This window comes from Rhinolophus hipposideros, assembly GCF_964194185.1.
Source record: "Rhinolophus hipposideros genome assembly, chromosome: 17".
NCBI classification, from domain to species: Eukaryota; Metazoa; Chordata; class Mammalia; order Chiroptera; family Rhinolophidae; genus Rhinolophus; species Rhinolophus hipposideros.
In genome coordinates, this window is record NC_138063.1 from 30896372 (window position 1) to 30922083 (window position 25712).

General features: G+C 36.3%; 1 protein-coding gene across 3 annotated transcripts in view; it reads right to left on the minus strand.

Moving 5' to 3' along the window:
- GALNT1 (polypeptide N-acetylgalactosaminyltransferase 1) overlaps positions 1 to 25712 on the minus strand; it is a 110887-nt gene that overhangs the window by 22930 nt on the left and 62245 nt on the right. For all 3 annotated transcript variants that reach the window (XM_081078705.1, XM_081078703.1, XM_081078704.1), the window contains 3 exons: positions 12214 to 12380; positions 6420 to 6627; positions 1326 to 1496 (listed from right to left, as the gene is read on the minus strand). In XM_081078705.1, the coding sequence (XP_080934831.1) occupies positions 1326 to 1496; positions 6420 to 6627; positions 12214 to 12380 (546 nt within the window). The remainder of the gene's footprint in view (positions 1 to 1325; positions 1497 to 6419; positions 6628 to 12213; positions 12381 to 25712) is intronic.

A 25712-nucleotide genomic window follows, 5' to 3' on the forward strand; every position in this document is an offset into this window, starting at 1 on the left:
TTCCTTGAAGGATGAGTATGGATAACTGACTAGGAGAACATAATTAAGTTCCAGGGAAGAAGACACTACAGAGATCATAGTTTAGGATGAATTGGCCACATCTGTAACCCTAAAATGTACTCATTCCATGCCCTAGTGAGAGTGGCGCATTTGCTTTTCCAGTAGAAATAACTGTTTCTATAAAAAAGTTAGGACTTATTTTGATTTTAGAAGAGAAAAAGAATGAGAAAGTCTAGTACCTTAAGAGTCAAAGGAAATAGGCTCACACCTAGAGTTATCATTTAATACAGGAATTTCTTGACCTGGGTTTTGGGATATCAACAAATTTCCTAGAATTACATGCTGTGCCTCCCCCACCTCCTCTTAGAGAAGACTTGTAGCTTTTATCAGATTTTTCAAAGAAGTCAATTTATGAAATGTTTAGGAACTTTTGGTTTACATGGTGATTTGAACTGTCAGCAAGAGTGGGAAAGTCCCTTTACTAAGAAAGAACTCAGGCTGGCCAGGGAAAAGAGATTAGGATTAGTGAACTCTTCAACTTTGCCAGAACTGAACTTGAATTCAAGAGAAGGCAGATCTGAGAAGTCCAGGACAGGAAAAACTTAAAAACCCTGGTTCTAAAGGAACTCCCAATTACTACAGAAGCAGCAGGCTGATGTAACTGGAATAAATTCTAGGATGCATCAGAAAGCTCAAGTTTCTCAATTTAAAGGTTCTGAACTGGAAGAAGATTTTAATCCCGTTTTGAAAAAAAATCTATATATGACTAAATGTAAAACAAAGAAAAAACAAATGCATTAATGAAAATCCTTTTTTATATTTTGGTCAATTCTACATTTTTTAAAATTTAAAAAAAGCTTTGAAACCTTATCAGTCAGTAACTATGGTCAAGATGGTACAAATCTGAATTTAAAATCTTACATTTTGGTGCAAGGACTTGGTTTTCGGTAATACTTTCACATACTAACACAATCACTTAAGGGGCAGTTTGATTCAAATGAAATGTTATTATCCTTAACAACTGAATTAAAGCACAAATCTGACTTACAGATTTGCAAAATGTTGTTCAAATAGGAATGAAAGAACATGTGTATGTCATTATCATTTACCACGTGCACTAGATTTATATATATATGAAACATTCTAATTTTATTAATTGATCAGAGGGAAAAATGATGTATGTGAAAGAGCTCTTAACCACATATATGGTGCACAAATACTTCATGTCCCTCAAAATACATTTGTAATCCTTATAATATGATTCCCAAAGCTTCACAATCCCCTGCCAATAACAGTCAAGGGAAAATGTTTGACAAATTAATTACCTAACAGGGAGAGTCCGATCACCTTTCCTTCTGTCCATTTCTCTCTGGGGAACAGGATACCAGCGAAAATTGAGTTTCCAATTGAATCCACCGTATGTCATATCAGAACCTGCCATGTACTCAAAAGTATCGTCGCTGATCACATCAATGATAGGACATACCACTGTTTTCCTAAAATTATCAAAGCAAGTTTTCAATTATTTTAGTTTCAGGTATACAGCATAGTGGTTAGACATTTATATAACTTATAAAGTGAGTTCTATAAAGATCTTTTAAAACTTTCCTTTTTAAGGCCTACTATAACTATATAACAATTGTATACTAAGTGTTTTTTGAAATACATTCTATATAATGTTAGAGACAATGGTGAAAAGATTTCCTGATATATCCTACCAAGCTGGCACTGTATTTATATTTATTTGTAACTTGTTGATAACTTTCCATCCCTTTATCATTCATACTTTTACGTATCTGTCACCAAACTGTCACCAAACTGCCACCAAATCTGGTAATTTCGCTGTAAGCATTGCTACTGCCTAAGTAATTGGCTGTAAAAAGGATAAAATCACAACAAATAAAAGGGAGACATTAAAAGACATAATGAAACCTGAAAATATGAATAACAAAATTTTAAAAACTTTACTTAAAATGCATGTAGATTCATGGCAATGCTGACCAAATAACTTTTTATTTTGTGGACTGTATGTAAGCACTTGTCTTCGATCTATGAGAAATGTTGGTTCAACTCTGCACCCTCAAAGAGAACTCTCTCAGCCTCTCTTTCTCCTCCCAATACAGTGTGTTTCAAAATAAGAAACCAACTCTTGGGGAAAATCATCAGCTGAAAGAAATGTTAAGTATTTTAAGGTCACTACCACTCATCGCTGTGTAGACCATTATGAGGGATAGCTAAGATTTATATGTAACATAAAAATATGTGTAACCACAAGAACTTCATTAATGGAAAAATGAAACCAAACCAACAACTAGCTTAAATGCATTAAGTCTGCTGGCAGTTGACCTGTCAATTGAGAAATGAAACCAACCAAACAAACCAAAACTGTCAACCAGTTATTTTATTTTTTTTTTATGGCAAAATTGCCTTGCCGTAAATTAGTTACATCGAAATGCTCGCTGCAAAAATGCTTGCGACAAAAATGCCACGGTATAAAAAAAAAAAAAAAAATGCCGCGATAAAGGCATTATGGCTAAAGTACCTAGAACCGTTTGGCACATGTAAAAATACTTCAAGTATTTCTACAGTTTTCAAAAATAACACATTTATTTACTGACTACATATTTAATCATTTTAAGCTAATAATTTTCTTAATAAACAATTCTTGCACATCTGTGTTCCTTACAGTTTTTTGATATTAATCTAAGTGAACTTGTTCATATATATAATATTTCACTTTTGCTTTAATAGTAAACTTCCAGGAGTGAGATTACCTAATTAAAGTAAGAACTTTTTTTTTTAAAGTAAAGAACTTTTTTGTGGCACTATACTGCTTTCCCAAAGTGTTACATGTATACATACATATTTCTCCCTACAGCTTCCCTAAAACGCTGTCAACTTTGGATGCTATTTTCTTACACTTTTGCTAATATAATGTTAAATAGTACCTCAGGATTTTCAAATTTTATTTTGTAATTATTGAAAAAGGATATTCTCCCCACAGGTTTGTTATTTCTTCATACGAACTATCTGATCATACACATTTAAATTATTTTCTAAATAAAAATAAATTATTTTCTGTTGGTATTGACATTTTTTATAAACCTGAAAAAACTCACATAGGACCATAGCCCCTTCTAAGGAAAGGTGCCCTACTAAGAGCCCTTGGCAGCCACATGTTAGAGTATGTGATAATCCTCCCCATCCAATTGGAGACTTATTTAGGAAATCTTCCCCTATTCCAAAATTATAAAGGTATTCTCCTATATTGTCTTTGAAAAGAATATTTCTGCTTTTCGTCTTAGTTGATTTGGGGTATGATATGCAGTAAGTATCCAACTTTATTTTCCTTATGGATAACCAATTGTTCCAGCACTATTTACATAATGGTCCTTTTAAATTCTGCTGTAATTATCAGTGCCTGCTCAGTCATAAATCAAGTTTCCACAAAAACATGGGGTGTTTCTAAACACTACTTTCTCTAGTCTATTTGTGAATTCCTGTTATCATACATCACTGCCATAATATAGCTTTAAAGTAAGTGTTGATATCTGCTAAGACAAACCCTATTGTACCTGGCTCTTCTCTTCAAGAGTATCTCAGCAATTTTTTTATATGCATTTCCATACAAATGTTAGAATAAGCTAGTTTCTCTGAGAAAATTCTGTTGAGATCAACTGGAAGTGCCTTGAATTTATAGATCAATGTTGGGAGAATTAATCTTTTTATAGACTTTTCTATCCATGATATTATTCTTCTCTCCACTTAATTTCCTAGTGAATTTCAATAGTTTTTCTACTTCATGCGTTTTTTGTTAAATATATTCCTAAATTACAGCCCATGATTTCCACGCTACTTTAAATGGTATCATTTCTTTTTTTTTCTTTACATATATTTTCTAACTATTCTTGCTGTGTGGAGAAGGCAACTGACTTTTCTATAGTGATCCTATGTTTGGCAGCATTGCTAAATTCTTATTATTTCTATTTTGCGTATATTTTTCTTCATAAAACAAAACCCATCATCTGCAATTGACAGCACTTGTATTTTTCCTTCCAAATTCTTATACCCTGTATTTATTTCTTGTGTTATTACAAAACCTAAGGCTTCTAATAATCCTCAGTAATAGTAATTCAGGGCGCCCTTATCTTGCTATCTTTTAAAAAATACTTTCAATATTTCTCCATTAATATGCTTGGTTGCTAAGGTTTTACTGTTGTTTTTTTTTAGGCTGTCCTTTCTCAGTTTAGTGAATTTCCATTCTGTAACAATTCACTATTTTAAATAATAAATGGACAACTTTTTTCTGTATCTATTGAAGTAACCACTGAAGTAACCAGGGTTTTAATGGTAATCATAGTTTCAGAAACACGTTAATGGGATGTATGATGTGAATTAATTTTTTGATATTAAATTGAACCAATTAGTCATGAGATATTATGTATATGTGTATATATATTACATATTAATATACCACGTTTCCCCGAAAATAAGACCTATGCAGACAATCAGCTCTATTGAGTCTTTTGGAGCAAAAACTAACATAAGACCCAGTATATTAATTACATTATATTAATTATGTTATATTATATGTTATGTTATATTACACTGGGTCTTATAGTAAAATCAGACAGGGTCTTATATTAATTTTTGCTCTAAAAGACGCATTAGAGCTGATTGTCTGGCTAGGTCTTATTTTCGGGGAAACACGGTATATGTGCACATATATAATATATATATATTTAATTCCCCCCCCCTCCCCGTTGGACTCAGTTTGCTGGTATTGTGATTTTTTTTTTTGTATTAGCATTTATGGGTGGGGGGTGGGTTTGAGTAATTTTCCACCTACTTTTCTGGTTTTCCTAAAAAGGTTATACATAACCTCACAAAAATAATTGAGTTGGGTCCCTCTGTTTTTATTTGTTTACAAATTCTTAGGGGAGATTTGTTTTCCCTCCTCCACTTCCTGTCAAGGCTGAAATAGGCAAGTTTTCTTTGGTGTGGTGGAATTTATTTCTCATTCTCACTTAACACTAAGATACAGATGTCAGGATCCTAGCTTTATACAGCTGTTTGTTATTTATCATGTCTAGGCCTTGTCTCTTATCTCTCCATCTATCTGTCTGTCAAGGCAAAATCTCAGAATCCCCCAAATTCAGCAGAAACCCTACAAGTGAAAGCTGGCTTTAGTATTTGAACTGCTCACTTGTTCTTTGTTTTGAGATCTTGCAAAATTTCTTACTTTGGTGCCAACTCAGTGACGCATTTAAAACTGAACTGTGTTTTGTATTTTATACAGCATTTTAGCTTCCCAACTGGAAAAGTTATTCAGGGTCCCTAATGTACCATACAGCCCAAACTGGAAGTTGTGGTGGTGGTGATTTCAGCCAATTCCCCTTTCATATTTCCGTTATCACCTCACACTGCTTCTCTCCATGGGTCCAGACTCCTGCTTCGTAAAGGTTATGAGCTGACTTTATGCAAGCAAGTATTTCCTAAGTCAGTCATCTATTACTTATAGAAAACAATTCACGGAGATACTCTGTTCCTTCTTCAGGCAACATTCTCCTTTCTAAAGCTGTGGTTATCTTCTCATAGCCCCAATGCTGGTTTTTCCTATTTATCCATCTTTGAATGGAGAGATATAAGTACAGCAGACACTAACAAACAAAACAGGTGTAGTAGCTTTGACTTGGGCTGTGCTCCACTTGACTAGTAAAAGTTTAACCTGCTAAACGTGAACCGCAATGTTGACAGAGATAGCCACTAGCTCAAACTGTGATGACAAGCAGAGATTCCAACTAATACAGGTCTAGCAGACTAATGTTAGGTTCTCTCTTGATACACAAGAACTAAGCCAGAGCCCAGCAGTAGATAATTATTTGAAAAATGTGCATCATAAAAGACTGCAACCGTGGGCACCATGGCCCCCAGTGTTCTTTCTGTATTCTCTAAAATTACAGTGCTTTTCAGTATACAATTAAGCATTTCAGGATGTAACACCTATCTCCCCACCCCTTCTACATCTTGCTGCTCTACAGGACCAGTAAGGATGTACACAAAGGTGAGCTGACCTTCCTGCCCCAGTGTTAGCCTCAGAGAGTGGGAACAAGTAAAGGGTTTGATCCTACCTCCCGAGGTCCCTGTTCATCTGTTCTGCTACCGTTGACAGAGTAGATACAGAATACACCTTAACAACGTGATTCCTAATCCATCCTAATTAACAAGACAGTTGGCAGACATTCCTCCCAGATTTTAGAACATGTTCTTCTTATTTAGTTTAGAGTGCTTCTTATGGGTATTTTAAAGGAAACTTTAGAGGAAATTGTATTTGTATTTATTTAAAAAGAGAATTTTGCAACCTACCATATCATTTAGGACAAACACTGAAAACAAATGTGTAGACTCCAGAAAATTACCTGTCGTGTTTGATCCTGGCCAAGAGCGGCTCCAGCCACCCAACTGTGCACTCACAGTGAGCATCTAAGAACGTGATCACTTGGCCTTTGGACACAGCGGCTCCTTTTAATCTGGCTCTGATCAATCCAGAACGTTGTTCCATTCGAATTACATGAACTGGCACTTTTAATTTTTTCACATAACTCTCTAGAGGTCTTTTCAAAAAGTCTGAAAAATTAACACAACAAAAATAACATGAAAACACTGTGACGTGGCATTATCCAGATGTAAAACAATTTTCATGTGCAATAATATTCATTCAACACATATTTACTGAGCACTTTTAGTAAGGCTCCCTGACTCATAAACCCGTTTTGCTACAGGAAGTCTTTTTATTTCCTGAGAGAAAGTACTAGGGCTGCCTCTACCTTATAACACAAAGAATGAGGAGAGGCTTTAGGTTCAGGTTCCATCAAAGATAGCCATGTTACCACTAATACATTTCTCTGAGCAACTGTTTGTCAGGCTCAATTCTTCTTTTTCTAACCATGCCTAAGGATCAGGAACAGAAAGAATGTAGTTCAAGAGCATTATATCCAGAATACAATAGAGAAAAGGAAAATAACATAGGAACAGCAATAGCTGTGAGAGTTCACAAATTTATGGGATTTCTTCAAAGGTAGAAAGAAACTAATTGTCTTAATAATTATACTACAGTCTTTGACTATGCAGTTATTTTATCAAGAGGTATGAAGTGAGGTCAAGCTCAGAAGAGAAATGATGGACTGTAATTTTAAGACCTAACAGAACTCCTTAACAGACAAGTAGGTCTAAGTAAAAATGGTTTTAAGGAAAGGGCAATTGAAGACAAAAAGGGGCAAGGGGAAAGGGAGAGGAGATGGGTTTATAAAACCAATAGCTATCCTGGAGCCGTGCTGACAGAGGTTATGCTCCTAAGCCGAGGGTGTCTTGCCTCCATAGGACATAATTGACTTTAAAAAGCAGAAAAGGCTCGGCTTCCTCAAAGCAAAGAGAAAGAATATTTCGTCAGGTTATTTCATGGTATTTATGCCACAGAAGCTATTTGTTATGGCCAAATGTCTTTCTAATTAGTCCCCATCCAATAGGTATGAGGATAAGACCTCTAAGGGAGGAAAAACTTGAGATGGAACTACTGGAATTCCTATGACTAGCTTTGCCCCATAGGACTAATAATGGGACGGTCACATGGAAATGTGTGCATATTGATGGGCTCTTTAAGTACTATTAAGTTTGTGCAAAAGTAATTGCAGTTTAAAAAGTTAAAAATAATTGCAAGAACCGCAATTACTTGTGCACTAACCTAATCAAGTGGGGATCCAAAGGGCTTCCTGGGGGGTGGAGAGGGAAAGACAAACAGGAGTGAAATGGTTCTCCTCTATATAAGTGGCTAGAATGACTCACTATTGATATAATCAGGGGTATGAAAATTGTGAACGAGAAAGGCCTATATGTCCCACTGTACCAGGATACCCATCATTTCCTCTGCTGTTAATGTATTTCCTAGTATATTTGGGCTAAAAAGAGGATCTGAAAAATATCTGGAGAATTCCTACCTGATCACCACTGTGATTTTATGAACCAAATCTTAGGTTCAGAAAGATGTAATTTGATTCTGAAAAAAGGTGAAGGTAGTGCAAGGCCAGAGAAAAGCAACATTTTGCAGTAACAGCTACCATTTTGTGTGTGTTTAGCACAATGACAGGCTCTTAACATATTTCATCTCATGTAATACAACAACACTATGAGATTGTTATGACACACATTTTAGACATGAAAATCTAAGGCTCAGAATATTAAATGAACTGATCAAGGTGACACAGCTTGTTAAGGGGTGAATGCAAGATTCAAATCCAGGTCTGCCTGACTTCAAAGGCCATCTTTTCATCTACAGCAAGAAATCCTAGAAGGGAACTATAGAGAGAACAATTCAGGACTATAGAATCACCTGATCTGACACACAATTAAATTACTTTAAGTCCAGCGTTTGAGAGACTCGCATGTGGTAGGGTGTGAAATACATTCTAGTACCTAGACCAGTCAAAGTGGTGTGTGTCCTAAACAATATGTCTCCCAATAAGTTTTCCCCAAAATATTAGATAGCTTAAAGTGCTTCTTAAGAATCAAAGCAATCTAATTCCTAAATCTCACATCTCTGAGAGCTATACTACTCTATCATGTCTATATATAAAGTGAAAAATGCATGACGCTGGCCTGGTAGCTCAAAAAAGTTACTATTCCACAAATTTTCTTGACATCTTAGTTTGATATCTTTGTGGCTTTCATGCAATAAGAAATAAGTATCTTCTTAACAGTTGATATAGAATTATGGACTCACGGCTGGGTGGGGAATTAGTAACTATTTATTCAAAACTCATTTTACAAAACTGAGGCAGTGGGGGTGTGTGGTTAAGCGATTATGATTAGAAGCTACTATATCATCTAAAATTGAGAATCTTGTTTATCAGAATATCTTTACAGCTATTAGCCTAGAAATGGATCCTTAGGCATCTCTCCATCAGGGAGTGTGAGATTGTTAAGAGTGCATGAGTGAATGTCAGGGAAAATTTCACTGCTCACAGCAACATCTGAGAAATCTTAGCCAAAACTCTAAAGAGCAGTAGAAAGAGCAAGGAATTTAGAGTCTAATAAATGTCACTCTTAATCCCTACTAAATTAAGAACCTCCATTCCTTTTGTGTAAAATGAGAAAAACAGTAATCTCAGATTAGGAACATTCTATCAGTTCTAAGTCTTAAGATAACCTTCTGAGATGATGATTACATAACTTATGACACGAACTAGGGATTCATCCAGACTTTATCTTCATTATAGACCCTGTAACAGTCAACTTACGACAGACATGATGTACATAGATAGCAGTTAAGAGGTCAAGCCCTTGGGTTATGCTAAGCTTCATTTTCCTCATCAATAAAATGAAGATAATTATAGCACCTCTTCATACTTTTTTAATAAATGGAGATCCTGATAACTCAGCAGGTTAACTGTAAAATCAAGTATGCTGAGGCTACGAGCAGACTGCATGCTACAAATCTAATTAGGAAGCCTGCACAGGCAAGAAGTAAAAGCAAGAGTTAACTGACTGGTAGGTTATTCTTTCATTACTTCATTAAATAAAGTTTGAACTGTTTACTAAGTGACAGGCCCTGTGAGCACTGAGAAGATAATGGTGAGCAAATAGCCCTGATGGAGTGTAGAGTCTAACTGCATGGCAGGAGACAGTCATTAAACAGACAAGTAAACAGTTCAACCTCCGGTGAGAGCGGTGGAGGATAGAGTGTTCCCAGAGGTATTCAGAGGGACATGACCTGGTCTTGGGAGGTCAAGGAAGGGCTCTCTAAATATAACTTGACTCTGAGTAAACATCTGAGCTGAGCTGTGGGGATCAGGTTGGCAGGGAATCGCTCAAGATGTCACTGGAGATACAGGCAGAAGCCAGGTCATGCAGGCCTTAGAGGAAAGGTTTTAATCAGAGAAGTGATGTGATCAGATTTGCATATTTAAAAGCTCACTCTGCATGCAGTGTGATGAACAGATGGGCGAGGGTGAGAGTGCATGTAGGGAGACTAGTTAGTCTGTTTCACCAGTCTAGGTGAGAAATCATGGCGCCTTGGATGTGTCTCACGAATAAGAAAAAGCAGACTTGGAGAATTACTTAAAAGCAGACTCAGAGAATTAACTCTGGTTACTTTATTTTACTTGCTCTGGTTCCTGGGCCCAATAGTTACCACCTAAACAAGAGCCAAAGAAAATTATATTAGACAATTCTCAGTCTGGATACAAGACTACAATTATAACCACAAAAACAGAATGCCTAGGAGTCCCCAACGATCAGGAATGGGGACCTAGGCTTTCTTTCTAGGCAGAAGACAAAGGAGAGGCCCTGGGATAACACTCAGAGGCACTGCTTAGCGACTGCCCCAAGTGGAGCAGTGAAGGAGATGTCTGCCTGCATGTTTTCTCCTACAGACTTATACAGGTTGGTGTGATTTGGAAGGCCTACATGACGAAGGGGAAAAGATAAGGTATATGTGACTTTAGCACTTTATAGAGTTATGGGCACATGTGTCTTTCTGATTAGGCCACATCCTACATAAACTTACTTTCCACACAGCCTTCTCAACAACTCAACAGAATAATAGAGAAACCAAAGGAGGAAATGCAAAAATAATTCATTTCATCTGAAGAAAAATATCTCTCCTTGAGGAATATTTAATTTAGCAAGTATAAACATATGAGTAAACCAAACACAAGTCACTTGCTGTATAGATGTTTTTATAGATCCCTGCTTAAATGGACTTCAGTTAATTTTCTTAAAGAAGGATTAATCAACTCCTGGCAAACAATTATCTACATGAGGTTTATACTTCTATTGTCAATGGTAATTATTTGTTTTAAGTGTAGTATTCTTAATTTATAAGAGCTCTCATTAATTTTGACATTAATTACATTATATATTATATTATTACTTAAATGTTTCGTGTGATTATAGTCTCCTTAATTAGATTAAGGAGGTAAGCTATAAGGAACTGGAGAAGATAGGATTGTAACTTATTCTTCATTTGTACCTCTATAATCTGGCAAAGTAAGATTTAAATGGTTATTAATGTGCAGATTACTCCCAATAATTAAGATATGAAGTTATTACATTTAATCATGGTTAAATGTACACATTTAGTGGGGGCACAAGAAGGAGAAGGTACAATACTTGACTGAATTAGCAAATGCAATGAGCAATTAGGCAACGAAGTTGAAGATACTAGCAAAAGAGGTTGAAATGATGGGTCATGAAGTTTAAGGCTGATCAAGAGAGAAGGAAGAGCCATTTTCTGTAGTTCCCTTCAAATTCTTCTCACGTGAGCGTAAGAATATTGGGGGAACACATGGCACCAATGATCCTAAATAGATGTGCTATGGGGAATAAAAGCCTGAGAAATGCTGGGTGTCTCTGAGTTTGACAGGTTTATTTATTGATGGTCTAAGCAGAGCCTTTTGTACATTACTTTGTGGTGTGAAACCTCCAAGAAGGATTCAGAATAAATAACGTTGGGCCAAGGTACTTTTAATTAATATACCTTTCCAAAAAGAGTACTTTATGAAACAGTTTGAGAGATTCTAAGCTTGTGAAAAATTCTGAGATTCTTAGAAGAATATCTGGCCAAGAGCCACTATAGAGATTTATTATGAGATCAGAGTCACATTATATACCACTTTTTAATAATTTTCTTCCTCATCCTTTTATGCACCTAGCTATAGATCATTCCTGAACTTACAAATGGAGTAAAATGGGAAACCTAGGAAGAATCTGGAGAACTAAAGCCTGCCCAGCTAGGGCTTCATTTTGCAGTGAGAGATACTTCCCACTGTACACGGAACTAAATTTCTCCATTCATGGCTCTAAGTAAGATCCATCTCTTTCTCCATTGACTCAGGGCTGCAGCTTCCCACAGAGAAAATCCTAATAAAATTATGTGGATTTTTCCACTATTCTCCATAAATGTTTATATTATGTAACATTATATTTATTTTTAAAACAAGATTAAGATGTGACACAAATTAAATGCTAATTAAAATAATATTCTAAGTTTCACAGTGTATCATTTTTTCATATGTGATTGAGTCCATATGCCACAAATGTTTTTAGGATAAATTAGAAGTTTGTATAAAATTGGGTTAAAACTAATAGCAACTAGTTTTTTTAACCATTAATGACAAAAAGTGTAGCATATTATTGGCATTAAAATTTAAAATTTACCTCTTTCACTGGCATCATCTACTAGAACAATTTCTTCTAGCATGTGTCTTGGTGAGCGATTAATGACACTATGGACAGTTCGCAGAAGTGTGCTCCAAGCCTCATTGTGGAAAACAATCACCACACTTGTTGTAGGAAGATTATCTGGATACACCTTTGTTTTACACCTAGAGACAAAGCAAATGCCTTTACAAAAAGTGACTGGTAAGACAGCATAATGAATGAATCCGGACTAGAAGAGGTAATAATAGAACAATAAAAACTGCTTTAGTGGTTGGACTCTTGGTAACTTTTGTTTATTTAAGTTTTGGTTAATGTTGCATGTTTAATAAATAGTACCTATTTAAACTTATATGTTTAGATTAAAATTATTTTAAAGATGTCAATTGTATTCTTAAAATTAGGCACATTTTCCTGATGAATGTTTTCTGTCGATTCATTGTAATGGAGAATGGACTAAGGCAGTACCATCAATCCCAAATTGAATTTACCTCAAGAATCCAATTGCACAAAAATATCAGAACCACTGGAATCTACACAATTGCATAATCTAAACAAACATGTACCTTCCACAAAGGAAGAAAACTATAAGGTTGGTGCAAAAGTAATTGTGGTTTTTGCAATTGTTTTTAACCTCTTAAACCGTAATTACTTTTGCACCAACCTAACAGTTACATACTGAGTAGCTACTGCATGCTAGGCACTTAGGCTTCCTAGTAATTCTGTGAGGTCCTTGGAGCCACATTTCACAGACCGTAGCTGAGGACAGACACAGCCAGGGCCTGACTGAGGACTCCACAGTCTGTGCTCTGCTGAACAAGCTCTTGATGCTGCCTCTTTCATACTGAAATATCAACATGCATCTTGTTTAGTAAAGACAATGTCTAGAAATGCAATCACCCGAAAGAACAAACACACCCCAAAACATATGCACACAAAATCAGTGTATTAACTGTATGTTTCTAGCACTTTGTTAGGCACCATGATCTCTTTTTTCAATCTTATTAGCTAGATGAAACTACCAGAAACTATTAGAGAACAGGAACAGTATTAAGTAACCCAGATATAAAGGGGTGTTTAGAATATAAGCACTTTTAAAGAGTGCATATACAACTTGTTGTTAGGTATCCCCAAATTGTAAATACTGCTCCAGCCTTCTCTTTCCACCTTTTTTCCTGCTCTCTAGCAAGCTCCTCAAACCTTGTGGTCTCTCCAATCTCATCACCTGTCAGTGGAAGTGAAGAAGGGGAGGAAGAAATGAGAATATCGACAAAATCCCTGTTCAGAAGCTGCCACAACCACCCTATTTACTGAAAGTGCCACCCTAGGGCTGCTGGTTGGCAGCTGGAAGAGAAGGAAAATGAAAGCGAAAAAAGATGACAAGGGATTGAATGAAGGAGAAATGGCTACGGCCATAGCACCCTTGATCTCGTCTGAATGAAGGAGAAATGGGAATGAGAGTTCACGACAGGGGCCCCATTAGCACTGGTCCGTCTTTTCTCCAAGGAGAAAAGGAGAAACAAATGGCTTCCACCATCCTCTTCATTAAGCCCCATTTCAGCCCCTCCACCCTCTGTACTATTTCCAAGACCCCCTTTTCATGGTGTGGTCTCCATCTTCTACTGCCAATAACCTCACTATCTACCCACTGATCCAAGAGACCCACTGCCTCATTTCCACATCACGGCCCACTTCCCTCTCCCCCTACATTCACTCCAAGATCCACTAGAAGGCCACCACACAGCCTGCCACCCAGTCTACACCTCCCTGCCTCTAAGTCTGGGCTACAGAGGTGAAGCCTCAAAGATTGGTTGCATGGGCTAGGAATAATGTGGCCTTAGCACACCATATAATACTTTGGAAAAGTTTCCCATCAAAACTGTATGTCATAAATGGTGGCTAAATTATGTCTATATAAATAGTCATTAGTACTATGCTTCAGTTACATCATAGGTGAGCAAGCCAAGACACTCATGTTTTTTTATATGGGCAGATACATCCCCAATGCCTGACTCACAGACTACTTGAACAAGACTTTTAAGTCAGGAGTGGTCTGGGTATGGTGAAAGGGGGTTCAGGAAAAGTTTTTAATATTATTTAACCGAATTATATTAAGTCATTTTTGATCTCTTTCTCCAAATTAATCCCATTTATTATTATAGGAGAATTGAGTAGCATTTTGAAAACAGCCAAGATGACTACAAAGCTGCGAGCTTACCAAAATAGCAAAAAGAACAAAACTGAGTGAGACATAGATGATGATGAGGCAAAATGCAGAGTACAAACAGTATCGTTAGCCATGTGCATGACTAGGAAGCAGACAGGAAGAAAACAGAAAAACCTGAGACAGCAGTTCTACAGAAGAGAAATGAGAAGCCATATTTATTTCTTGTATGCTATGTTAAAGAATTAAATTCTGAAATCATATGGAAAGGAAGTAAGACTATAAGAACACTGGAAGAAGACTAAAATGGAAATCATTCACAACAGGATGGAAGAAGCAGAAATCAAAGCAAAAAGAAACATTTCCTAAATCCAACAGTTACATCTAATCATTCAGAGAATACAACAAACTCACAAATACTCTCTCAAAGCAAATAGAAAATATGGAAAAATCATCATAACTGATCTCAGAATGGATAAATACAAACATCCTTTTCTACCTGGGAAAGCCACAAAGCACTTGAGAAGAACCAAAGATCCTTTCAGCATCCTTGCTAATATACTTTTCCCATGGAAGGACCACCTGTCCTTGTAGAGGTGAGAGTGGGGGATCCTTCTGGGGGTGGGGGACACAGAGCTAGGGAGAGCAGGAAGACCACAGGAAGTGTTATGAAGCAGTTTTCTTCCCCTCCCCATCCCAACTGAGACTTTCATCCTCCGGAATGAAAACTAGCCAGTGCAAGACTGTAGTATTTAAAAAAAAAAAAAGTTATATACAGGTTTTAGGATTAGGAAGAGAGGGAAAAGAAGTCAACTTTTTACTGAAATATAATATACATACATAAAAAGCTGAAAAATCGTATGTATATAGCTGAATGAACTTTTAGGTTTTAGATTTAGATCTATAATCCAGTTTAATTTTCATATAACACATAAGATTTAGGTCTAGATTAATGTTTGTGCATATGGATGTCTAATTGTTCCAACACCATTTGTTTAAAAGATAATCTTTTCTCTACTGAATATCTTTTTGTCAAAAATCCAACAGTCATATTTGTGTGGGTCTGTTTTCTAAACTTTCCATTGTGCCCCATATATAATATATATATATGTATGTATATGTGACAGAATAGAAATATATATAAATCAGTTGTCTCTTTTATGAATGGTGTTTTTAGTGGCATATCAGACTTAATGGTACAAGACTGAAAGCTTTCCCCCTAAGATGAGAAACAAGGAAAGGATGTCTGCTCTCCATTCCTATTCAACTTTGTACTTGAGATATATATATATGTATATGTGTATATATATGTATATATACACACATATATGTATATGTATACACATATATACATGCATGTGTATATATATACACATACATATATGTATATATGTCTTTGCCAACAACACATGCTGTTGATTATTGTAACTTTATAGTAAGTCTTTAAACTGGGTGCTGTATTTCCTCCAACTGTATTCTTCTTTTTCAAAATTATTTTAGCTATCCTTTATAGCTAAATAATAGCTAATTATTTTAGCTATTTCCTTTGCCTTTACATATAAAATGTTAAATCCCTTCCTGGGATTTTGAATGGAATTGCATTAAATCTATACATACAGAGGGTGCAAAAAAATGCATACACATTTTAAGAAAGGAAAAAACTGTATTAATTGTAATAATAAATACTGGTAACAAAAGATGAATACAAATCATATTTGACTTCTGCAATTACAACAGGTGCTCAAAGTGGTTACCATCCATGTCCAGACACTTCTGATTATGGTGAACTGCTTGAGCATAGATAACAACTCTTAAAATGTGTATACACTTTTTTTGGCAACCCAGGCATATTTATGTATGTAGAGAACTGACATCTTTTATGTTGAGTGTTCCAACATAGCTAAAAAGCTGAGGTATTGGATTCCTTATTCTGCTGCATACTTCCTGTGACCGTGTCTGTGTTCTTGGCCAAACAGAGCAGACAGAAAAAGAAAAGCAACGGGAATTGTACCCATGTTCTAGAGAGCAGAGACCCCCTGGTCAGAGAGAAGATGCCCCCTCCTTCAGAATTTTAGTTGCTTGCTTGGCTTCTGTTCCCATGGCTGTGCTGTCTTAGCAATATTGTCTAGGGGCTGGAAAAATAGAGAAGGGGGGCAGGATTGAGGGAGAAAAGAGGAAAAAAATAGGGTTTTTTCTCTATTCTCTAACCATTAAGAGATCCCTTTCTTGTTCCTCAGACCAGAAAGAGAGGGCTTCTTTGGGGACTTTCTTTCTGTACTCAGTGTGTACTTCTGGGTTTTGAATTGCCTTCAAGAACAATGTGGAATAGAAGTGGAGAGCAGACATCCTTCCCTTGTTTCTCATCTTAGGGGGAAAGCTTTCAGTCTTGTACCATTAAGTCTGATATGCCACTAAAAACACAATTCATAAAAGAGACAACTGATAAATTTGACTTCATCAAAATTTAAAAATTTTGTGCTTCAAAAGGTACCATTATTAATGAAATAAAGAGACAAGCCACAAACTAGGAGAAAATATTTGGAAATCATGTATCTGAAAAAAGGTTTGTATCTAGAATACATAGAGAACTGTTACAACTCCTTAACAGGAAGACAAATTATCCAATTTAAAACGGGCAAAAAGATTTAAAGAGACATTTCATCAAAGATGTAAGAATATAGTAAGTACATATCATTTAGTCATTAGGGAAACGCAAATTTAAATCACAATGAGATACCACTTTACACCCAGAATGGCTATAATAAAAAAGACAGTAAAAAAAAAAAGTGGTGGTGAGGAACCTTCCTACATTGCTGGTGGAAATGTGAAGGTGAAGTCACTTTGGAAAGAAATTTGCCAATTTCTTATAGTTAAACATGGTTATCATATGACCTAGCACTTAGGTATCCACCCAAGAAAAATGAAAACATTTACACACACAAACTTTTGTACACAAGTGTTCTTAGTGACATTATTCATAATAGGCAGAAAATGGAAACAACCCCAATGCTCATCAACTGGTGACAGGAGAAATAAAGGTGGCATTTCCATATGATTAACATTGGGCAATAGAAAATGGACAGGGATATGGATGAATCCCAGAGATCCTCAAAGAAAGAGCCCAAACACAAAAAATATTTACTACATATTTATGATTCCATTTATATGAAATGTCCAGAAAAGGCAAATCTATGCAGAGAGAATACATTTGTGATAACTTACTCCTGGCGTAGGAATGAAGAATGACTACAAATGTATACCAGAGATTTCTGTAAGGGGATGGAAATTTTCTAAATGTGGTGATGGTTGCATAACTGCAAATTTATTGAAAAACATTGAATTATACACTTTAAATGAGTGTATTTTCTGGTTCCAGGAAAGATGGAGTAACTGCACTCCACTCTGCCTCTCCCAGTGGGTGGAACTATAAATCCTGGACAGAATGCATGGAGCAGCTATTTGAAGGGACTCGGAAATGTAAATGGGAGTAGGTCAATTGGGGAAGGAGACCAGAATTCACTGAACCAGTGGTGAATTTCCCATTTTTTCCCCCTCTGGCATTAATCAGCCTGTGCTCAAAGGCACCCCCAAAACTAACTGTGTGCACTGAATGCACAAAAGGAGAGCCCCAAGAGAAACTGTCTTTCTGGTCTGAGGAGCTAGAAAAGTGTCCTAAAGGTCAGAGAGTAGAGATAAGCCCCCACGTCTCCCTCTTTTCCTACCCTAAGTCTGAGTTTGAGAAGCACTAGATTGGAGTGGTTGAGTCTCCTAGGAGATGGGGTATCTTTAGAGATGAGATTACCTAAGCAACTTATTTAGTTTTTATTTGATCAAAGGACATGTACATCATTTAAAAAATAAACAACTGTCCAAAGATTAAAAAAAATGTTCCTTCACCGCTACCATTTTGCCCTTCCCATAAAGCAAATCACCTTCAATTCTTTTACCTATTTCTCTTGGTATTTGCTTCCGTAATTCTAAATACTATATCTGCTTGTTTACTTGCCGATTTTTTTTCTAGTTCTAGATGTTACATATTGACTTCTTACTACAAAACACAAGGGTTTATTTCACTCCTATCCGCATCCCAACACATACACTTATGGTTCCTCAGCCTCCCAATGTAGTTATGTTTGGTCACATCATTACTTGATGTTTATATTAGGACTATGTAAAATGCCATTCATAGCTGATTTGCATATTATGAATACTTTTCCTTTGCTGCACAACATTCCCCTCCACTTTACTCTGGTTTATTTTCCCCTCATTTTCTTAGTTTTCTATGTATTTGTCACTAATTCAAATCCAGACTCTACAAATTGTCTAAAATACTCTCTTAAGATGTTCAGAAGCACCCGCTGTAATACCAATGAATTCTTTTTTTGGAGGGACTTTTATTGGGGAACAGTGTGTACTTCCAGGATTTTTTTCCAAGTCAAGTTGCTGTCCTTTCAATCTTGGTTGTGGAGGGCGCAGCCCACCATCCGTTGTGGGAGTCAAACCGGCAACCTTGTGGTTGAGAGCCCGCGCTCCAACCAACTGAGCCATCTGGCACTGGCCCATGTGGGAATTGAACAGGCAGCCTTCGGCGTTAGGAGCACGGAGTTCTAACCGCCTGAGCCACCGGGCTGGCCCAATACCAATGAGATCTTAAAAGATATCTGTCCTGGAATTTTCTGGGCTGCTTGCCTCCATATCTGCACCACTATCATCCGGAGCTTTCCCTTCACCATCACCCTGGGTATTCTGTTCTGTCTTGCACATTGGCGATCCTTTTCCTCCTCCTTAGTTTACTGCTCTGTTTTGGCTGAGAGCACAGACTGAGAAAGGATGAGGAGAGATGGGCAGGTTTTTCAAACTACACCATCACTACCATAGTGAATTATACTTGTATACTGGAATGGAGCTGGAGCTTATTCAAAATCCCGGGTTTTTAAACAATGAGTGAAAACTCAAGTGGATTCATTTATGTCCCTATGTACAGCACTAATTAAAAGATGTTTATATGTGACTACAAGGATGAATAAACTCTAATGCATGAAATTCACTACATGGTATGAGACTTAGCTTGAGTGCCTGCCTGAGTGAGTCAGAGGTATTTCAGAAAATAAAGAGATTTATTAAATTTGCTTAGGATAGTGTTCATCTCAATAAGACTCGGCTTACCAGATAATCAATCCATACAAATACCTAACAATTCAGGAATGCACAATAACAGAAGTCCCTTGTTAATTAGTATTTCTATTATTTTTCAACTGTTAAAGTCCCTCTTTACTTATCCTAACCCTCTTATGGCCTGAAACAGCATTAAGACTTTTATATGCATTATCCCACTTTATCCTTACAACACTAAGACAGAGATATTATTATCCCAATTTTACAGATGAGAAAACTGAGGCTTAGAAGTGAAGATGCTTACTTCCAAATCAAGGTGCATATGCACATATAATCCAATCCTCTTGTCATGTCCCTCTGAGCTATCATTTTCAAAGCATTCTTTGTCACCCACTAAATTTAACCTCTCACTACCATTTCTTTACCAATGACAAGTCTGTATTTCTTGATGTCTGGCTACCTGCCTGGCAGTTTCAATGCTAACATAATTTCTCCTCTGTGTACTCTCATTCAGACAAGATCAGTGAAGATCTAACCATAAAAGTGATGGCAGAGCATACTGATTAAGATTACATTTTGTCACTGGCAAATTTGACTTTGGTCACATATTAACCATCCTTGGCAAAATCATTTAATCTCCCAAAGTCTGAGTTTTCCCACCTGTAATCTGAGAATACTACTATTTTGCTCAACTGCTTAAATATGATAATGTGTACAGTAGATGGTATAAATTGAACACTCAGTAAATGGTATTATTAGTACTTTTTAAGCATCTAAGACTAATTATATAGAATGCAATCGCCATAGCAGGTGACTTGGAATTTGTCTTAACCCTGCTTCTCTAAGACCCCCACATTACAAAGTTATTCTTTGTTACTTCTATTTAGCTCTTCTTGACACTGGAACAATGTTATTTCTTCATCCAGGAAATGTGCCCTTTGGAGACCCTACAAGGCAGTAAAGGTTCTCGGCAGGCACAGGATAATCTGGCCACTGCCAGGGAACCACCAGCTGAGCCCATGACTGAGAATAAGCAAGGCTCTTTTGGATTCAGAAAAGGGGGTGAAAAAGCTACCTTCTAGGGGTTGTCCCACATTACTTACCCTTCCACCTCTGGGAAACGGTCTGAAAAGCAGCTGCTGGCCAGCTTAGTGTAGGAATAAATATTAATCTGATATTTCTAATTTAACATTTCATTGCGAATATACTTCAGAAGCCAGGCAGTGACTGGTAAATAGGAGCGGGGACGGAAAAGCACGCTTGGAGTCACACTGGGACCTAGAACTCCGTCCCTGCACGGAGGCTTTCTCTATATACTAGGTGCGAGGGAGTATTCAAAACCCCACAGATCCTCACAACAACCCTTGTTATTGTCCTTATTGTATAGACAAGTATCCTGAGATACAGAAAGGTCAAGTAACTTGTCCAAAGCCACACAGCCAGTAAATGGCAGAGCCAGACCTGGACTTTGCCACTATCAAGGTATTAATGAGAAATTCATCTAGATACAATTCAAAAAGGGAGAGAAAACAAGGGTATAGATTGAGAAGCTCTAATACGTGCATGAGTAGTTCCAGATGAATAGATTGGAACAAATGGTGATGCAGCAATATCTGAGATTAGAGCTAGAAATGTCCTAGAATTGAAGATGATATGAATGCTCAGATCCAAAGTACACTATGTGCACTGAGCATATACAGATGAAAATAAATGTCCACCTTTACAATTACAGGTCTTACTACTAAAGGAAAAGAAATAAAATGTACAGGTTCCAAACCAAGACAGAGGAAAACAAGAATACTAAGAATGTTATCAACTGAAACTGTTACCAATCAGTAAAGCAGAAAATGAGGGAAAAATGAAAAAGGTGGTAAATAGAAGATTTATTAGGTTAAATTTTATGCAATTGCCATTTTCGTAGATCAAAAATAGTTGAATTCAATTTCTTATGGTTCAACCTAAAAGAAGTACAAATATATTAAGTCATAATAAATGTAGATGCGTCAAACTCACCTTAAAAACAAAGATTATTGGAGTGAATTAAAAGTATAAAATTTGAAGGATAATGACTTGGAGCTGATGGGCCTGGAGAAACACACTGTTCCCCAATATTCCCAATTTAAAAAAAATTAAAACATTTAAAAAAAAGTATAAAACCCACTCATTACCAGTAGAGATACACCTAAATCCAGTAGAGATAACACCTAAAACAAAATCATACAGATGCCTGAAAGTAAAGAAATAGAAAAAATAATACATGGGAAAAATGTTAAACAGACTAAAAGTGGTGTAGCAATTATCAAAATCACTGGGTTTAAAAAAAAACTAAAAACACCATGATTTGTTTTAATGATCCGATGCAGCCTTGAAAAATAAACTAACAGAAGGAGTTAGAGAAACTGTCAAATCCACAATCATAGTTTTTTTAATGCAACTTAATCTAATTTAATAGAGCACACACACTAAAACAGAAACAACAGAAGTAACAGGCTACACAATCAATCTTGAGTTATCCCTGTTCCAAGTCTGAAGCCAACTCATTCTTCCCACCTATTCAAGATCAATGCTCTTGCTGTAATGCTCCCCTCTCAAATTTTCCCTCAAGGGGATCATTCCCATTAACATATAAACATACACCATCTAAAAAAGAGAAAATGTCTCCTTTTTTATTTTTATTTTTATTGGGGAATATTGGGGAACAGTGTGTTTCTCCAAGGCCCATCAGCTCCAAGTTGTTGCCCTTCAATCTAGTTGTGGGGGGCGCAGCTCAGCTCCAAGTCCAGTTGCCATTTTCAATCTTAGCTGCAGGGGGTACAGTCCACCATCCCATGTAGGAATCGAACAGGCAAATCTGTTGTGCAGAGCTCGCACTGTAACCAACTGAGACATCCAGCTGCCCCAGAAAATGTCTCCTTTGATTGCACGATCTCCCCAGTTAACACCCCCATTTATTTCCTTTTTCCAACTACACCGCAGAAGCACTGCTACACTTGCTGTCTCCACTGCTTCCCTTCCCTCTTGTTTCTCCCCCTTTTCTCAAGTTAATTTTATTTGAAGTATAACAGAGTGCACAGAACATAAACAGAGAGCTGAATGAGTTGTCACACAGCCAACGCCCGTGTAACCACTATTCAAGAACACTGCCAGCACCTCCAAGTGCCCCATTCTCATTACCTTTTCTTTCTTCTCCAAAGGTAACTAATCACTATTCTACCATTTAACATCAAAATTTTGTATTGCCCTTCCCAGAAACATCATTATTATTACATATACACATACATAGTGTTTCCCAGAAAATAAGACCAAGTCAAATACTTATACAAGTATTTCCCCAAAAATAAGACCAGGTCTTACATTAATTTTTGCTCCGAAAGACACATTAGGGCGTATTTTCAGGGGATGTCTATTTTTTATGTATAACAATCTACATTTATTCAAATACAGTCATGTCATCTTCTTCTGGAACATCGTCACAACGTACTAAATGCGTCCGTCTGGCTGATGATCTTAACTGGGGCTTATTTTCGGAGTAGGTGTTATTTGCAGGGAAACACGGTACACACACACACACACACACACACACATATATCTTGTGTAATTTTTTGCTCAGTGTAACGGTAAGATTCATCCATGTTGTGGCATGTAGCTTTTGTTCATTTTCATTGCTATAAAGTATTCCACTGTATAAATATACCACATCTTACTGTTGATAGATACTGAGACTCTTTCAGTCTGGAGCCAATACAACTACATAGTAATGCCATATTTGTTCTTGTCTCCTGATGCATATGTGCGTGCATTTCTGTTAGCGATACTCAGGATTGGACCTGCTGGGTCATGAAGTATGTTAATATTGCTTTTAGTAAACAATGACATGTTATTTTTTAAATTATATTAGTTTCAGGTTTACAAAACAATAATTAGACATTTATGCCCCTCACAAAGTGATAACGTCCTCCAGTCTACTACTACCCCTGACGTTGTAGATAGCTGTTACAATACCGACTATATTCCTTATGCTGTACTTTACATCCTATGACTTTATATATATTTAACTATAGTTGACATTCAATATATTATCTTTTCACTTTTTTTTAATGAACAGTCTTTAATGTAGTCCCATTATATCAAACTTGTCCTTCATTTTTGAGTGATTTTTGTGTTCTGTTCAAGAAATTTTTCCCTACCCCAAGATCATAAAAATATTTTCCTGTGATCTTCGAGGCGCTTTACTGCTTTGCATTCATATTTACAGGTGTGATACACACATGAAACTGATTTTTCTATATGTTGTGAGGTAAAGGTACAGTTTCAGTTTTGTCCTTAATTATAACAGGCTGACCAGCCGTTTACTTTTTTCTTTAAAAGTTCATCCTTCTATTGCTATACAGTGCTACCTTTGTTCTAAACCAAGTGTTCCAATTGTATGGGACTGGTTATGAACTCCCTATTTTGTTTCACTGATGTTTGCCTATCCTTGCAACACTTATTAATTACTATAATTTTCTAAGAAATCTTGGTAACTGTTACTGCATATCCTCCAGTCTTATTCTTCTGTAAGAATGTCTGGTTCTTCTAAGTCTTTGCATTTCCAGTTATATTTGTGAATCAATTTATCAAATTATATATATGATACACAAATAAATGTGGTTGACTGGGAATACACCGAATCTATAAATTAATTTATAGAGAACCAACATTTTATAATATTGAGCCATCCACTCATGAACATGAGATATTTCTCCATTTACTTACGTCTTTAATTTCTCTCAATGTTTTAGAATTTTCTTTAAAGAGTTTCCTTCATTTGATATTTTCTGGTTGCATTTCAAGTGGTATTTAAAAATTTTTAATTTTCTAACTTGTTAGAAAACTGACACATAAAAATACAATTGATTTTTCTTATAAATGTTTGCCTTAAAATCATCACCCGTGCTAAATACTTGAGTCCGATCCTTTATCTATGATTGTTTTGGATTTCATTATATACTTTCATGCCAAGAGCAAATAATAAGTTTTAGGGGGGTGGCCAGATGGCTCAGTGGGTTAGAGCGCAAGCTCTGAACAACAGGTTGCTGGTTCGATTCCCACATGGGCCAGTGAGCAACTCGAGGAGTTGCACTGGCAACCTTGTGGTTGAGAGCCCACTGGCCCATGTGGGAATCAAACCGGCAGCCTTAGGAGTCAGGAGCATGGAGCTCTAACCGCCTGAGCCTCTGGGCCGGCCCTCTTTATTTTTTTTGATGTTTGCCTCTATAACAGTATATATTTGTCATTTTTAAAATCCTGTCTAACAGTCTCGGTCTTTTAAGCAAAATGTTTAACCCATTTAATGTAATTACTGATATATTTTAGTTTAAATCTACTACCTTATACAAATAGAAACATTTGTCCTCTTCTTTCTTTCCTTATTTTGGATTTTTTTCTTTTTTTAATTTCCACTTTCTTCACTCTATTAACATTTGCTTTCTTCTGGTGATTACCTTAAAGATTGCAACACCTATCCTTGATTTATTAAAGTCTAATAGTAATTGATACTTTTACCCACTTCTTAACAACAGAAAAAAAACGTACAAATGTTTAACTCCATCCTCCAACCAAAGAAAATGCTTTGTTCTAGATTTTAATTTTACAGATATTTTGTATCTCATGATATTATTTTACACTATTAACATTAATTTATCTACATAGTTATCATTTCTATTGCTTTTTCTTCATTTCTATTATCTGATTATTCCAATGGGATCATTTTCTTTCTGCCTAGGGAATACCAGTTAGTATTTTTTATTGCAGATAATGAATACTCTCACCTGCTTATCTTAATTTTTTTTTGAAGGATACTTTTGCTGGGTGTAGAACTTTATAGTCTTGTAGTTATTTACCAGCCTTTAAAAGATATCATGCCATAATCTTTTTGGCTTCCATTTTGTTTCCCCTTCTCTCTTGAAAACTCAGCTGTTAGACTTACTATTGCATCTTTGAAGGTAATCTTTATCTTCCCCACTCCATGGGGTTCCCCTGCCCCCACTTTTTATTACAATTCTTTTCTCTAGCTCTGTTTGCAATGGTTTTACTATGATGTGTCCAGATACGATGTGGCAGATATCCTGCTCAAGGTCCATCGGACTTACTGATTCTGTGCCTTAATGTCTTTTATCAGTTTTGGAAAATTCTCGGCCATTATATTTTCAAATATTGCTACTGTTCTATTCTCTTTCTT